General features: G+C 38.2%; 1 protein-coding gene across 1 annotated transcript in view; it reads left to right on the top strand.

The window, feature by feature from the left end:
- DNAH5 (dynein axonemal heavy chain 5) overlaps positions 1–18,587 on the top strand; it is a 1,563,391-nt gene that overhangs the window by 1,263,683 nt on the left and 281,121 nt on the right. The window contains 2 exon segments of the mRNA XM_053715797.1: positions 4,455–4,668; positions 16,876–17,099. Coding sequence (XP_053571772.1) covers positions 4,455–4,668; positions 16,876–17,099 — 438 coding nt within the window.

Below are 18,587 nucleotides of genomic sequence, written 5' to 3'. Positions count from 1 at the left end.
ATATGACCACTACATTTGGCCAGGTGTTGTGACTAAGCAGCTTCACAAAAAGACGAGACATGGTCTTTTTGAAATATAAACTTGATATATAAACATTATATATATATATAAGTTTTTAAAAAATGCATGCTAATTTTAGATCTTCAGATTAATAACATGTAATAACACTGTAGGCTTGAGCAAATTTACGCCTAGATTTAGAGTTCTGTGTTAGCCGTCAAAACCAGCGTTAGGGGGTCCTAACGCTGGTTTTGGCCGCCCGCTGGTATTTAGAGTCAGTCAGGAAAAGGTCTAACGCTCACTTTCCAGCCGCGACTTTTCCATACCGCAGATCCCCCTACGCCAATTGCGTAGCCTATCTTTTCAATGGGATCTTTCTAACGCCGGTATTTAGAGTCTTGGCTGAAGTGAGCGTTAGAAATCTAACGACAAGACTCCAGCCGCAGAGAAAAGCCAGGAGTTAAGAGCTTTCTGGGCTAACACCGGTTCATAAAGCTCTTAACTACTGTGCTCTAAAGTACACTAACACCCATAAACTACCTATGTACCCCTAAACGAGGACCCCCCACATCGCCGCCACTCTAATAAATTTTTTTAACCCCTAATCTGCCGACCGCACACTGCTGCAACCTACATTATCCCTATGTACCCCTAATCTGCTGCCCCTAACACCGCCGACCCCTACATAATATTTATTAACCCCTAATCTGCCCCCCCCCAACGTTGCCGCTACCTTACCTACAATTATTAACCCCTAATCTGCCGACTGGACCTCACCGCCACTATAATAAATGTAAGTCTAACCCTAACTCTAACACCCCCCTAAGTTAAATATTATTTTAATCTAACAAAATAAAATAAATCTTATTAAATAAATTAATCCTATTTAAAGCTAAATACTTACCTGTAAAATAAACCCTAATATAGCTACAATATAAATAATAATTATATTGTAGCTATTTTAGGATTAATATTTATTTTACAGGCAACTTTGTATTTATTTTAACCGTGTACAATAGCTATTAAATAGTTAATAACTATTTAATAGCTACCTAGTTAAAATAATTACAAAATTACCTGTAAAATAAATCCTAACCTAAGTTACAATTAAACCTAACACTACACTATCAATAAATGAATTACATACAAATACCTACAAATAAATACAATTAAATAAACTAACTAAAGTACAAAAAATAAAAAAAGAACTAAGTTACAAAAAATAAAAAAATAATTTACAAATATTATAAAAAGATTACAAAAATTTTAAGCTAATTACACCTACTCTAAGCCCCCTAATAAAATAACAAAGCCCCCCAAAATAAGAAATGCCCTACCCTATTCTAAAATAAAAATTGAAAAGCTCTTTTACCTTACCAGCCCTTAAAAGGGCTTTTTGCGGGGCATGCCCCAAAGAATTCTGCTCTTTTGCCTGTAAAAAAAAACATACAATACCCCCCCCCCAACATTACAACCCACCACCCACATACCCCTAATCTAACCCAAACCCCCCTTAAATAAACCTAACACTAAGCCCCTGAAGACTTCAGCCGGAGGATGGACCTCTTCAGCCCCCGCTTGGATGAAGACTTCAGCCTGATGATGGACCTCTTCAGCCCCCGCTTGGATGAAGACTTCAGCCTGATGATGGACCTCTTCAGCCCCCGCTTAGATGAAGACATCGCCCGGATAGGAGGAAGACTTCCTACCTTATCTTCACCACGCCGGGTATCACTGATCCGTCCAGAAGAGGGTCCGAAGTCTTCCTCCTATCCGGGCGATGTCTTCATCCAAGCGGGGGCTGAAGAGGTCCATCATCGGGCTGAAGTCTTCATCCAAGCGGGGGCTGAAGAGGTCCATCATCGGGCTGAAGTCTTCATCCAAGCAGGGGCTGAAGAGGTCCATCATCCGGCTGAAGTCTTCTATCAAGCGGCATCTTCAATCTTCTTTCTTCCGGCTCCATCTTCATCCCGCCGACGCGGAACATCCATCCTGGCCGACGACCTCCCGACAAATGACGGTTTCTTTAAGGGACGTCATCCAAGATGGCGTCCCTCGAATTCCGATTGGCTGATAGGATTCTATCAGCCAATCGGAATTAAGGTAGGAAAATTCTGATTGGCTGATTGAATCAGCTAATCAGATTCAAGTTCAATCTGATTGGTTGATTTTCCTACCTTAATTCTGATTGGCTGATAGAATCCTATCAGCCAATCGGAATTCGAGGGACGCCATCTTGGATGACGTCCCTTAAAGAAACCGTCATTTGTCGGGAGGTCGTCGGCCAGGATGGATGTTCCGTGTCGGCGGGATGAAGATGGAGCCGGAAGAAAGAAGATTGAAGATGCCGCTTGATAGAAGACTTCAGCCGGATGATGGACCTCTTCAGCCCCCGCTTGGATGAAGACTTCAGCCCGATGATGGACCTCTTCAGCCCCTGCTTGGATGAAGACTTCAGCCCGATGATGGACCTCTTCAGCCCCCGCTTGGATGAAGACATTGCCCGGATAGGGGGAAGACTTCGGACCCTCTTCTAGACGGATCGGTGATACCCGGCGTGGTGAAGACAAGGTAGGGAGATCTTCAGGGGCTTAGTGTTAGGTTTATTTAAGGGGGGTTTGGGTTAAATTAGGGGTATGTGGGTGATGGGTTGTAATGTTGGGGGGGTATTGTATGTTTTTTTATAGGCAAAAGAGCAGAATTCTTTGGGGCATGCCCTGCAAAATGCCCTTTTAAGGGCTGGTAAGGTAAAAGAGCATTTCAATTTTTATTTTAGAATAGGGTAGGGCATTTTTTTTATTTTGGGGGGCATTGTTATTTTATTAGGGGGCTTAGAGTAGGTGTAATTAGCTTAAAATTGTAATATTTTTATAATGTTTGTAAATTATTTTTTTATTTTTTGTAACTTAGTTCTTTTTTTATTTTTTGTACTTTAGTTAATGTATTTATTTGTATTTATTTGTAGGTATTTGTATTTAATTTATTTATTGATAGAGTAGTGTTAGGTTTAATTGTAGATAATTGTAGGTAGTTTATTTAATTAATTTATTGATAGTGTAGTGTTAGGTTTAATTGTAACTTAGGTTAGGATTTATTTTACAGGTAATTTTGTAATTATTTTAACTAGGTAACTATTAAATAGTTATTAACTATTTAATAGCTATTGCACCTGGTTAAAATAAATACAAAGTTGCCTGTAAAATAAATATTAATCCTAAAATAGTTACAATATAATTATTATTTATGATGTAGCTATATTAGGGTTTATTTTACAGGTAAGTATTTAGCTTTAAATAGGAATAATTTATTTAATAAGATTTATTTTATTTTGTTAGATTAAAATTATATCTAACTTAGGGGGGTGTTAGTGTTAGGGTTAGACTTAGCTTTAGGGGTTAATACATTTATTAGAGTAGCAGTGAGGTCCGGTCGGCAGATTACAGGTTAATAATTGTAGGTAGGTAGCAGCGACTTGGGGGGGCAGATTAGGGGTTAATAAATATAATATAGGGGTCGGCGGGGGTTAGGGGCAGCAGATTAGGGGTTCATAGGGATAACGTAGGTTGCGGCGGTGTACGGAGCGGCAGATTAGGGGTTAATAATAATATGCAGGGGTCAGCGATAGCGGGGTCAGCAGATTAGGGGTTAATAAGTGTAAGGTTAGGGGTGTTTAGACTCGGGGTACATGTTAGGGTGTTAGGTGCAGATTTAGGAAGTGTTTCCCCATAGGAAACAATGGGGCTGCGTTAGGAGCTGAAAGCTGCTTTTTTGCAGGTGTTAGGTTTTTTTCAGCTCAAACGGCCCCATTGTTTCCTATGGGGGAATCGTGCACGAGCACGTTTTTGAAGCTGGCCACGTCCGTAAGCACTGCTGTTATTGAGAGTTGCAGTGGCGGTAAATATGCCTGTACGTTCCCTTTTTGGAGCCTAACGCAGCCTTTCTGTGAACTCTAAATACCAGCGATATTTAAAAGGTGCGGGGGTAAAAAAAAGCCTGCGCAGCTAACGCACCCCTTTGGCCGCAGAACTCTAAATCTAGCCGAAAGACTTGATGATGCTAAGCTTTCAAAGCAACTGGAAAGGTTTTTACAATTTTGTGCTGAAGTTTGCAAGGAGATGTTGCTAAGAGATACATGTGGAGGGATTACTACTGGGACCTTGATGAACCCATCTGGTGAGCCAATGACAAGAGGCATATATGCCTAGTCACCAATCACCAGATAGCTCCCAGTAGTGCATTGCTGCTTCTGAGTCTACTTAGGTATGATATTAAACAAAGCATATCAACCTCTGAAAAATTTATTAAAATTGCATGGTCTATTGAATCATGGAAGTTTAGTTTTGATATTTATTGATTCTGCCACTATGAATATAAAGAGTATCATAAGATTTAGAGGCATCAACTAATGCATTTATATCACAATTACATTTAAATAATTATGTTTTTTGTCTTAGGTAACTAATGAAATTGTACGACAGCTGATGGAACAGAATGGGTTCTATAACTTAGAAAAACCTGGGGAATTTACCAACATTGTGGATATACAGTTTCTCGCTGCTATGATCCATCCTGGTGGAGGGAGAAATGATATTCCACAAAGACTGAAAAGACAGTTCTCTGTATTCAACTGCACTTTGCCGTCGAATGCTTCAATTGACAAAATATTTGGTAAGAAATAATGAGTTCATATATACTCAAGGCCCTAAAGTCTTGTGTTTTAAATATAAACATAGTAAATAACCCATTGATAGAAAGGGCCAGCAGCACAATAGATACTATTTATGAAGGATTTAATTTATCCAAAAAATATTTATTAGTACAAATTTGTTCTTTTTTGTGCATTTCCTTGTCCTGTTTTTGCCTATCCTTTGGTTTATTTTCCTTTACCTTTCTTTCCCCTAATGTTTTTAGTATTTCTAGTAACTATCTAGATGATGGACAAGCATGAATGTGATTTTAGCATTTTTATTTCAAAATATTATTAAAATATCAAATAACGTATAAAGTTAGCTCTGATTTAAAAAAAAGAAAATTAGAACACCATACATTTTGGAATGTGTAATAAAATTAAACTGAATGAACTGAACAAAGTGATACAAAAATAACACTCAGTATTTTTGAGAAAATGTAAGAAATATTTTAATTAACATTTGCCAGTGGGACAATTATTTAGGATGGTCAGCTATGCCTGTGTCATAGGAAAAATTGCTGCACCCATTTAACTCCAGTTAAGACTATGAGGCCCATTTATCAATCTCCGTATGGAGCTTGTGGGCCCGTGTTTCTGGCGACTCTTCAGACTCACCAGAAACAGCAGTTATGAAGCAGCTGCTCCATAACCCTGTCCACCTGCTCTGAGCAGGCGGACAGGAGTCGCCACAATTCAACACGATCAAGTATGATCGGGTTGATTGACACCTCCCTGCTGGCGGCCGATTGGCCTCGAGTCTGCAGGGTGCGGCGTTGCCCCAGCAGCTCTTGTGAGCTGCTGGTACAATGCTGAATACGGAGAGCATATTGCTCTCCGCATTCAGCGAGGTCTTGCGGACCTGATCTGCACTGTCGGATCAGGTCCGCAAGACCTTTAATAAATAGGCCTATATGGCTACCTGATAATGTGATACATGTTAATACTACCAAGGACCCTGCTCTCAATAGAGAACATACTTCACACATACAGAGTTAACATTAAAAATAAATTGTCCACTAACAATAATATACTTGTAACACAGTTACTCCCTAATAATACCTAGAGTGAGGGGTGCTTGATGCGTTTATACGTATAAATCAAAAAAGGAAAAGAGATTAACAGAGAATCAATCCAGCACTCTCTAATGTCTGTCACCTAAATTACAAGTTTTGCGTTCCGGTTTTACGAGCCATTACGAGTCGTGACGGTATAGCTATACCGCAAGCATTTTAGCCTGTAAAGCAATTTTAGTCCCGCACTCAAAAAAATGATGTTTTTGCATGGGATTTCCATAGTGCTGCCATTACAAGTTGTGCGGTATAGGCTAAAATGTTTGCGTTCCAGCCTATAGCGACATGATCCGTTCCACCGTCTGAGACCAGTAGTTATGAGTTTTGAGCAACAAAACTGTTACACAAAACTCATAACTAAAGTGTTACAAAGTACACTAACACCCATAAACTACCTATAAACCCTTAAACCAAGGCCCTCCCGCATCGCAAACATTAAATTAAACTTAATAACCCCTAATCTGCCACTCCCCACATCGTCGCCACTAATAAAATGTATTAACCCCTATTCCTCTGCTCCCCGACATCGCCGCCACTATAATAAAGTTATTAACCCCTATTCCCCTGCACCCCAACATCACCCATACTATAATAAAGATATTAACCCCTATTCCACAGCTCCCCGACATCGCCGCCACTAAATAAAGTTATTAACCCCTAAACCTCTGGCCTCTCACATCACTGACACTAAATAAACCAATTAACCCCTAAACCGCCAGCCCCCCCACATCGCAAAAAACTAAATTAAACTATTAACCCCTAAACCTAACAACCCCCTAACTTTATATTAAAATTGCAATATCCTTAATATCTTAAAATAAATAAAAACATACCTGTGAAATTAAAAAAACCTAAGTTTAAACTATATATTAAACTAACATTACTATTATACTAAAATTAAAATAACTACAAATTAAATAAACTAAATTACAATTACAAAAAATAAAAAATACTAAATTACAAAAAATAAAAAATACTAAATTACAAAAAATAAAAACACTAAATTACGAAAAATAACAAATGAAATTATCCAAAATAAAAACAATTATACCTAATCTAATAGCCCTATAAAAATAAAAAAGCCCCACAAAAAAACTAGCTTACAATACTAGCTTACAATACCTAGCTTACAATACAAAACTACCAATAGCCCTTAAAAGGGCCTTTTGCAGGGCATTGCCCTAAAGAAATCAGCTCTTTTCCCTGAAAAAAAAATACAAAGACACCCCCAACAGTAAAACCCACCACCCAACCAACCCCCAAAATAAAAAACCTAACTCTAACAAAAACCTAAGCTACCTATTGCCCTGAAAAGGACATTTTCCATTGCCCTGAAAAGGGCATTTAGCACTTTTAAGAACGCCAAAACCCACCTAAAAACACTAACCCCCGACTATCTACTTACAGTTTCTGAAGTCCGGACATCCAGGCAGCGAAGTCTTCATCCAGGCAGCAAACTCTTCATCCAGGTGGTGAGGTCTTCCTCCATCCAGGCGGCGTCTTCTATCTTCATCCAGGCAGAATCTTTAGGGCAATAAAAATTGAAAAGCTCTTTTACCTTACCAGCCCTTAAAAGGGCTATTTGCAGGGCATGCCCCAAAGAATTCTGCTCTTTTGCCTGTAAAAAAAAAATACAATACCCCCCCAACATTACAACCCATCACCCACATACCCCTAATCTAACCCAAACCCCCCTTAAATAAACCTAACACTAAGCCCCTGAAGATCTCCCTACCTTGTCTTCACCACGCCGGGTATCACCGATCCGTCCAGAAGAGGGTCCGAAGTCTTCCTCCTATCCGGGCAATGTCTTCATCCAAGCGGGGACTGAAGAGGTACATCATCGGGCTGAAGTCTTCATTCAAGCGGGGGCTGAAGAGGTCCATCATCGGACTGAAGTCTTCATCCAAGCAGGGTCTGAAGAGGTCCATCATCGGGCTGAAGTCTTCATCCAAGCGGGGGCTGAAGAGGTCCATCATACGGCTGAAGTCTTCTATCAAGCGGCATCTTCAATCTTCTTTCTTCCGGCTCCATCTTCATCCCGCCGACGCGGAACATCCATCCTGGCTGACGACTTCCCAACGAATGACGGTTCCTTTAAGGGACGTCATCCAAGATGGCGTCCCTCGTATTCCGATTGGCTGATAGGATTGGCTGATAGGGAGCGGCAGATTGGGGTTAATAACTTTATTTCAGTGTCATCGATGTTGGGGTGTCAGATTAGGGGTGTTTAGATGTGGGGTTTATGTTAGGTTTAAACATAACTTTTTTTCCCAATAGACATCAATGGGGTTGCGTTACAGCGAAAGCCATTTCTCACTTTAGAGGTTAGTTTTTTTCTAACATCTTCTCCCCATTGATGTCTATAGAAAAAGCATGCACGAGCATGTATTCTCTGCCCTTGGATTTTGTGCGTTATGGAGCTTAACACCACCATATCGCACGCACAAGGCAGCTTTTTAAAAACTTGTAATGGCAGCACTATGGAGGGTAAAATAAGGCAACTTTTGTTGCGTTCGTTTCGCACCCTCTATAGCGCAAAACTTGTAATCTAGGTAAGTGTTAGCTAATGGTTATTTACAATTTCTATATATTGACTTAACATTTATTAAGCAAAAATTAAAAAGCAAGGACACAACAGCTGTATCCTGCACCAATTCAAAACGTTGATTTAAATAAAAGAAAAAACAAATCCTCAAACCCTTACTTTAGAATAGATCTGATTCAAATTAAATACATAAACTCAAACCAATACGATACACAAAGAGACAGGGCCAAAGCTAGTATAACTACCTTATCTCCAATTAGCATAGAGCTTCCTCCTTTAATTTATATAAATTGCTGAGATTTGGCACTAACCATGCTATGAGCTCTAAAGGTTTCCTAAAATGTTATGTTAAGGAGGTATGGCACTGTGACTTTCAGGTTTTTTTTTGCTTCTGAATGTGTATGCTTGTGTGAATGCTTACTCTGCTTTACTGTACAGCCGCAACAAAGTTCCCAAAGCTTCCATCTTACCCTTTTGGAAAATATCAGCTCATTAAGAGGTATGCAGTTTTCAACAGATCTGCTTATAAAGTTCCATAATTGATTTAATTTAAATCAGCTGTGAATATACTGAATACAAAGATTAACCCAATAGTTACAGGCTGGAAATTTCCAGCTGCATTTGTAACAATTCAAATAAGGATTATGTACAGGTAAAACTCCAGCTCCTCAAAACTAGGAACAAGAAGGATAGCAGGCAGCCAAACCGATGATACAGCTTATAATACAGAGGTCTGTATTCCATAAGCAAGGTCAAGTCCAGGCCAAAGTCATACACATTTCATAATCCGAAAGGAAGATCAGTTTTACAAGCATGGTTCAAAAACATGCAAGTCAAGTATAAATATAGTTTTCATATAGCCAAGTAAACACCAGCATACTCTTAGTCTAACAAAATGTGTCAAAAGTGTTGTGTGATGCAAAAAAATGTATTGACAATGGATATTGACCATGATGGGAATGTAAAAAAGTTGTGTGGTGAACAAAAAAAGTGAATCGTTCTATGGAAATTTCAAAGCTCCCAAACTAAATAGGTTATATTTTTATTAAATTTAAGGGGTGAGAAAGCTTAATTTCAGAATTTACATGCTTTTTGACATTTTATTAGAAACATAAATTCTGGTAGTAATGTAAATTTTTAGCCATTTATGTTCCTAGGTTTTTAATGTAGACAAATGTAGATGTGTGTCTCATATGTGTATAGGTATGCTGCAGATGACACCTGAAAATCAGTGGGGAAATTCCTTTTTTCACATTAGGGGCTGATTTATCAATGTCTGTCCGACATGGTATGCTGTATAGTATCATGTCCGAGTAGACATCACTGAATGCCGACAGCATACTTGCTTGTGCAATGCTGCCCCCTGCAGATTCAGGGGGTGTCAATCAACCCGATCGTATAGGATCGGCGGATTGATGTTCGCAGCCTCATAGGCAGCCTAAAGTCTCGTGCGGAAACAGGGGCATCAGGGGCCATTTGGCCCTTGATAAATCGGCCCCTAGGAGTCTCATCAGGGTGTTTTTAATTTCAATCAAATTGATTTGTCATGATTTAAATAACAATTTAAATCACTAGTCAGTAAATCAATTAAATCATGTTTTTCATTTTTAGATTATTTTTCCAGTTATATCAGGCCATTACTGATTTGGTTATATATCTTTAAATATGTATATATCAATGAAATTAATTAAATTATTGGGAAGTGAACTATCTCCAGTTTAATAGGTTAATCATTCATATTTAATCAACTTTTCAGCTGTACTTTATTGGAAGGAAATAAATCATGATTACCGTAATAACAATTTAAACAGTTTTATTTAATTAAAACAATGTAATTATATTTCATTTTTAATGCTTGCCCCTCCCTCAATGCACTTAGGGGCATTGTAGTACTGACCAGACTTCTTAGATAATCTCTCCTAAGACGTTATTATTATCAGATTCCACAAATCTATAAACAAAGGCATAATATGCAGGTAACATTTATAGGAAAAAAGTGGGTTTAAAGCCCTGCCAAGAGTTGCACTGTTGTAGTCAGCTCTCATGAAGGTGATCTACAATCAGCTGGGCTCATAGGCTTAAATAAAAATGGGAGTTCAAGGGGATAACAAAGGAGGAGAGGAACTGAGGTTAGAAAAGATTAGCGTATGTTGTATGCATCCCTGAACAGTAGAGTGTTTACAGGGTGCTTGAAACTTTAGAAACTAGGGGAGAGTCTCTTGGAGTGAGGCACAGAGTTCCACAAAATAATGGTCAGTCTGCGTAGATGGGAATGTGAGCAGGTAACAAGAGGAGTAGACAAGGTCTGAGATATATTGGGGAGCATTACTATTGAGTGCCTAGTATGTCAGAATCAGAGGCTAGAGGAAGCCAGTGAAGGTATTGGCAAAGAGGTGCAGCAGATAAAGAGTGATGTGTAAGGAAGATGAGCCTGGCAGATGCATTCATTATGGATTGTAAAGAAGCTAGATGGCAGCTAGGGGACCAGAGAGGATAGATTGCAGTGGTCAAAGATGAAAGAGTGGATTGAAATATTATTTGTGGTGAATTTTGGAGATGTTTTTATGGTGGAAGCAGCAGGAATTGGCCGAAGACTGAATGTGAGAAGTAAAAGAGAGATCTCAGTCAAGTTTGACCCCAAGACATAGGGCATACGGGGTTGGGGTAATGATGGAATTATAAACAGTTATAGGAAAATAGGGGTGGAGATTTTGGAAGAAGGGGTAAAATAAGGAGCTCAGTTTTGGAGAGATTTAACTTAAGGTAGTGAGAGGACATCCAAGATGAGATATGAGAAAGACAGTTAGTGACCCGAGTTAGCATGGAAGGGGTATAGGTCTGGTGCAGAGAGGTAGATTTTGGTGTCATTTGCATACAAATGATACTGAAACATGTGGGACTTTATTAAGGAACCTAATGATGAAGTAAAGATTGAGAAGAGAAGGGGACCTTGTAGTACCCCAACAAAAAGTGGTAAAGGTGCAGAATATGCACCAGAGAAGGCTGCACTTAAACTACGGCTAGACTTGTAGGAAGAGAACCACAAGAGGAATGTGTCACAAATGTCGAAGGATTGCAGGGTTTGGAGCAAAAGAGGGTGGTCAATAGTATCAAAAGCTGCAGACAGATCAAGGAGGATTTTGCTGTATTCAGTCGTTTGTTACTTTAATGATTTCTGTCTCAGTGAAGTGTTGGGGATAAAATCCAGATTGCAGTGGGTCAAGGAAGGAGTTTAATGTTAAGAAATGTGAAAGACGTATGCATAGAAGCCTTTCTAAAAGTTTTGAGGCAAGGGGGGAGAATGGAAATAGGGCAGTAAATGGGGAGGTTGGATTGAGAGAAGGTTTTTTGAGGATGTGTGACCAGTACATGTTTTATAGATGAGGGAAATATTGAGGGGGAGGTTGAAAATGTGTGAGGACAGGGGTACGGGTAGGAGAAAGGGAGGGGCGTAGCTGTGAGGGTATAGGATTGAGGGGACAGGTAGTGAGGCGAGAGGACAGTATAAGGGCAGAAACGTCTTCCTCAGTAACAGGGGCAAAAGAACTGAATTTATGGCTTTGTTGGTTTTGGATGATAGGGGTGACAGTTACTATGTTGAGAGATGATTTTGTTTCTTATGTAATCAATTTTGTTGTTGAAGTAGCTGGCAAAATCTAGAGCTGAGAGAGTTGTAATAGGAGACAGGTGTAAAAGAGTGTTGGAAGTGGAGAACAGACATATTGGGTTTGAAGAAGAGTAGAGTTAAAAGTAGAGAAGTAATCTTGCTTAGAGAGGTTAAGGGCAGAATAGAAGGAGTTCAAGAGGAGTTTGTTTTGGAGAAAGTCAGCTAAACACCAAAATGTTCTTCAATGTCGCTCAGCAGTACGTAGGTAGCGTGTCAGAGCAGAATGACAGGGCTGGGTATGAGTGTGGTACTTCTGAGCTATGGTAGGAGGGGCCAAATGGTCAAGGAACGATGTAAAGGTGGATATGTAGTGGCAGATAGATTGGTCAGGGCAGCAAAAGGAAGAGATGGGAGAGAGCAGAGGTTTGAGAGAGTTTGAAAGCTGTTGCTGATCTAGTAACTTAATGCTTCTGTGAAGTTTGGTGTGAGGGGTAGATGGAGGGAGAGTTGTAGGGAGTGATGTGATGGTTCAAGTGAGGAGACAATGGTCAGAAAGAGAAAAACGGGAATTTGTAAAGTTTGAGATACTGTATCGATAGCTAAAAATGAGATCAAGGGAGTGACCATCTTTGTGACAGATCGAAAGAGGATGTGCGTTGGAGAGGTTGTTTTGTAGAGAAGGCAGTGGAATTGTCAACAGGGAGGTTATAGCCCCCTATAATGAGGGCAGGGGTGTCTGAGAAGACAGGTAAGGTAGCTAGGCAGCAAAATTATCTAGAAATTGAGTTGAGGAGTCAGGGGGGCGGTATATGACTGCTACATGACTATAGAGGAGAGAGAATAAGTAAATTGTGCTTTTTTATGAGTAAAATGAGTAAAATGTAAGGGAAGATATGGGTTGTATTTGTTGAAAAGTGCAATGGGAGGAATTGAAAATGCCAACACCACATCCTTGTCTGTTACCAGACCTAGGGGTGTGGCTGAATTGGAGACCCCTATATGATAATGCAGCAGTATATGCTGTGTCTGAAGGAGAGAGCCAGGTTTCTGTGAGAGCCAGGAAGTTGAGGGTGTGGGTGATAAAGAGGTCATGGATAGAAGTAAGCTTGTTGTAAACAGAGCAAGAGTTCCAGGGTGTGCAAGTGAAGGGGTTGTTGGCTTTAGAAACAAGAGGAATTTGAGTAAGGTTACCAGAGTTTTGACTTCTACGTCTATGGAAATTCACACATGGGTGGACGAGGCTAGAAAGTTGTGGGAGACCAGGATTAGGGGAGATGTCACCAAAGCTAGTTTTAGCAAGAGGGGAGTAACATAGGATGAGATAAAGATTTGCAGTATTGAGAGTGTTTTTGGGAGGAGGTGCAGGTAGGAGAGGTAGTGTTTAGAAATGTGTGAAGTTAATGAGGGAAAAAAGTGAGGTGAGGGTAAAAGAAATGGGCCAATTAATAGGACAGGTGGTGAGGGGGAAGGAGTAAATGAATAAAGAAGTTTGTTATAGAAACATGAGGTTACAAGAAGTAACATGAAGATGTTGAGCATTTTTGCAAAAAGGTAATCAGTGCTATTACAACAGCACTTGCCTAGTGTCTTTTGTTCAATCCTTGTATAATTATTTTGCCTAATTCTTAGTGCCTCAGTTATAAAATGCTCAGTTCAGAAATTTGAACATATGATTTTACAATAATGCTAACAAAGCCAGCAATGCTTCCCCATAGAAACATTAGATTTATAGGACTGTGCATTCAGCTGAGTCCACTAAATTAGTTAATGACATGATAAAAGACAATCAAAAAGTAAATTGGGAATGTTTGAGTCAGGGTAAGATAAGTTAAAATAAACAGACAATAAAATTTGGAGGGGGCTGAGGTTATATCATTAGTAAATTTAGGAATTATAGCAAGTATTGAGAAGGTTTTAACATCACATAGCTAATGACAAAACAATAAAAATATCACAGTAAATACAGAACATATTTAACAGACTATAGACACATACCAAGAAGAGAGTTACACAAAGTACAATAGCTACAGAAAGCAGTGAATTTAGCAGGAGATAATTCAGGATCCTATTCACATACAAAAAGAGCGTTACGCAGAGTACAATATAGACCATCAACACTTAGGTCTGAAACTTTTACATTCGCTATGTAACATATGTTTTTGTTGGTGTAAAAAAAGGAAATGCTCTATGTTTTTTGTGATGTAAATGAATCCACTTTCAGGGTCCATATATTCATTTATTGTGCATTTATAAAATTAAAAATACTGAATAAATTTACTACAATGTAGCATTTATTTTATTAAATGTCAAACAAACACATTCATTCATCCATTCAAAATATAAAACTGATTGAAAATTAAAATGTAACATAATTATTGTTTAATATTAAAATGATGCCACTTTATGTCCTGTTCCAATGTCTTTCATGTAATTGGCAAGAGTCCATGAGCTAGTGACGTATGGGATATACAATCCTACCAGGAGGGGCAAAGTTTCCCAAACCTCAAAATGCCTATATATACACCCACAATTCAGTTTTACAAACTTTGCCTCCTATGGAGGTGGTGAAGTAAGTTTGTGCTAAGATTTCTACATTGATATGCGCTTCTCAGCATTTTTGAAGCCTGATTCCTCTCAGAGTACAGTGAATGTCAGAGGGATGTGAAGGGAGTATCACATATTGAATGCAATGGTTTTCCTTACGGGGATCTATTTCATAGGTTCTCTGTTATCGGTCGTAGAGATTCATCTCCTACCTCCCTTTTCAGATCGACGATATACTCTCATATTCCATTACCTCTACTGATAACCGTTTCAGTACTGGTTTGGCTATCTGCTATATGGGGATAGGTGTCTTTGGTAAGTATGTTTTCATTTACTTAAGACACTCTCAGCTATGGTTTGGCACTTTTTGTATTTATATAAAGTTCTAAATATATGTATTGTACTTATATTTGCCATGATTCAGGTTTTAGTATATTTTCTTTTGCAGACTGTCAGTTTCATATCTGGGAAATGCATTTTTTTTAGGAAAATGTATTTCTTACCTGGGGTATAGTCTTTTTTTTTGAGTGTGTCATTTCCGGATGGTGTTCTTCTCATAAGTTCACTTGGCATTCTTTCAGAATTCCTAGAATTTTACAGTTTCTTCAGGATGGTTTAGATAAAGGTTTTGTCTGCAAGTTCCTTGAAGGGAAAAATCTCTGCTCTTTCTGTCTCATTTCACAGAAAGATTGATATGCTTCCTGATATTTACTGTTTTGTACAGGCTTTGGTTTGTATCAAGTTTGTCATTAAATCAATCTCTCCTCCTTGGTGTCTTATTTTGGTTTTGAAGGCTTTACAGGCTCCTCCATTTGAGCCTTTGCTCTCTTTGGACATTTAAATACTTTCTTGGAAAGTATTGTTCCTTTTGGCCATCTCTTCCAGAGTTTCTGAATTATCTGCTCTTTCTTGTGAATCTCCTTTTCTGATTTTTCATCAGGATAAGGTGGTTTTGCGGACTTCATTTAAATTCTTACCTAAGGTTGTGAATTCTAAAAACATTAATAGAGAAATTGTTGTCCCTTCCTTGTGTCCTAATCTTAAGAATTCTTTGGATGTGGTAAGAGCTTTGAAATATTATTTTGAAGCTACTAAAGATTTCTGGAAGACTTCTAGTCTATTTGTTATCTTTTCTGATTCTAGGAAATGTCAGAAGGCTTCTGCCATTCCCTTGGCTTCGTGGTTAAAGCTTTTGATTCATTCAGCTTATTTGGGGTCGGGTCAAGCCACGCCTCAGAGAATTACAGCTCATTCTACTTGATTAGTCTCCACTTCGTGGGCTTTTAAGAATGAAGCTTCAGTTGTTCAGATTTGCAAAGCAGTAACCTGTTCTTCTTTGCATACATTTTCTAGATTTTACATTTTTGATATATTCGCTTCTTCAGAAGCAGTTTTTGGTAGAAAAGTTTTTCAGGCAGCTGATTCAGTTTGATTCTTCTGCTTATGTTTTAAGCTTTTTTCTTTTCATTTAATGAGAATTAACTTAGATTTTGGGTTGTGGATTATTTTTTTCAGAGAAAAATGGCTGTTTTTATTTTTATCCCTCCCTCTCTAGTGACTCTTGCGTGGAGTTCCACATCTTGGGTATTGCTATCCCATACGTCACTAGCTCATGGACTCTTGCCAATTAAATGAAAGAAAACATAATTTATGTAAGAACTTACCTGATAAATTCATTTCTTTCATATTGGTAAGAGTCCATGAGGCCCACCCTTTTTGTGGTGGTTATGATTTTTTGTATAAAGCACAATTATTTCCAAATTCCTTTGTTGATGCTTTTTACTCCTTTCTTTATCACCCCACTTCTTGGCTATTCATTAAACTGAATTGTGGGTGTGGTGATGGGTGTATTTATAGGCATTTTGAGGTTTGGGAAACTTTGCCCCTCCTGGTAGGATTGTATATCCCATACGTCACTAGCTCATGGACTCTTGCCAATATGAAATAAATTAAGTTATCAGGTAAGTTCTTACATAAATTATGTTATTTTACATCACATTTGCCATGTCTTGTAACAGTGTTCATTGTAAAATATTAGTGTTAATTTATTAATCATTACTAGATGAATAGTAAGCTATAATCAGTGAAAATGCAACATTCATGCATTCGGCATTAACATTACTGAGCACACAACAGGTGTTAATATAAAAAATTTAGATTACATTTTAAATTACATAAACTTTTAGATTACATATGGTATGTACCAAGAAACCCTGGCATTTTAATTACAGTTTAGTAAACAAACAGAATCTAATCACTGGATTCATATTATTAGTTTTAAGTGTCTAAATACTGAATATTGGATGCATTTTTTTATATATTCTCTGCAGTTTTATGTAAAACATTTTAAATTGTAGCAATCATTAAAAAATATAGAATTGAAATGCAAAAATTAATCTTGCATATTATTTTTCAGGTGTGATTGGAGGAGGCCACTACTGTGCTGAAAGGGGATTTTCCAGAGGAATAAAAAACATTGTAATGAAGCTAGTGCCCTTGACCCGAAAACTATGGCAAATGACTAAAATAAAAATGCTTCCTACACCGGCCAAGTTTCATTATATATTTAATTTACGAGATCTCTCCAGAATTTGGCAGGGAATGCTAAACTCTACAGCAGAAGTAATCAAGGATGAAGTAGTAAGTTACTCTGTTGTATATTTTATACTGATTTAGCAAGTACAATTGTACACTTTGACATATTGCAGTATTTGAGCAGTCTGTACATAGTATTCTTTTTATTCTCTTGTATGATTAATGTATAAACAAATTATACCAACAATGAAATGTAAAAACTTTTTGTAATAAAAGTCCCTCCAGCATGTGACTCATAAATAACTCCATGGGAGTGAGCACAGTGTTATCTATATGACACACTTGAGCTAGAGCGTCTAATTGTGAAAAACTATCAAAAATGTATATATATAAAGTGCCAACAGATCCCACAGCGCTTTCCGTGGGTACAAAGGTAAAGAGTACAATAAAAGACAACATTTTACAGACAAATACAGGGGAAATTTAAGGCCCTATTCACGTGGGAACTTACAATCTGGATGGGTAGGAGGATGGGAAAAAAGTGGTGGGATTGCAAAGGTGAGAATGATATTAGTGAGGAGATAGATGAGGGCAAATGTTAGTTAAGTGAAATTCATTTGTTACTGAGTCGGGTGATAAGCTTTTCTGAACAAAAAGGTCTTTAGGGAGCGTTTAAAAGAGGACAGGTTAGGGGAAAGTCTGACAGCTCGAGGAAGTGCATTTCAGAGGGTGGTGCAGCATACAAGAAGTCCTGTAGTCTAGCATGGGAAGAGGTGATGGTAGAAGATGCAAGGAGCATCTTTTATAATGCCAACAAATTACACAAGTCATAACATGAACCCATTATCAGATAAATTGTAATAATAATGTTATTAAAATAAAAAGTGCTATATAGGAAAAATAATAGTGCAATGATCACACTGCTTAGTGCTTTTATGTTACAATGAAATAAATTGTTTTAAGGATTGTTGGATCTTAGGGGGTAGGCTGGATTATAGTTGTTGATGAGTGAGGAGAGGTAGGGTGGGGAAGCATTAGTGAGGGCTTTGTAGGTCAGGGTGAGAATTTTGAATTTAATTCTGCTTTGAATGTGGAGCCAGTGAAGGGACTCACAGAGAGAGAGGTGCAGCAGAAGCAGAGCGTCGGGAGAGGTAGATTAGCCTGGCAGATGCATTTAGGATGGGTTGAAGGGGAGAGAGGCGGGAGAGAAGGAGGCCAGTAAGTAGGTTATTGCAGTAGTCAAGTCGGAAAATTACCAGGGAGTGGATTAGCTGTTTAGTAGTTTCAGCGCTCAGAAACAGACATGTATTTTTATCTATGTATCTCTGTTAAAGCCCTTTGCCTGCTTTTTTTTCTTCTTACACCTTACAGCCCTTATTTCTTTTTGGTGCAATTTTTATTGTAATACTTTTTAATAGATGATGTTAATATGATTATAACTGTACTTTTGTAATGTATTTTTATGTGTTTAATGACACTTTATTGTTTTGCAAAATAGTTAGCCAAAGCTCTAAGGACACAATATCCCATGCATGTTAACTTCAATTGCACTCATGAGATTGCGTTTACTCTCAACTTGTAATAGGAACACTC

Source organism: Bombina bombina, chromosome 5 (genome assembly GCF_027579735.1).
Source record: "Bombina bombina isolate aBomBom1 chromosome 5, aBomBom1.pri, whole genome shotgun sequence".
In the NCBI taxonomy this organism is placed as follows: domain Eukaryota; kingdom Metazoa; phylum Chordata; class Amphibia; order Anura; family Bombinatoridae; genus Bombina; species Bombina bombina.
This window is presented reverse-complemented; position numbering and strand designations above follow the sequence as displayed.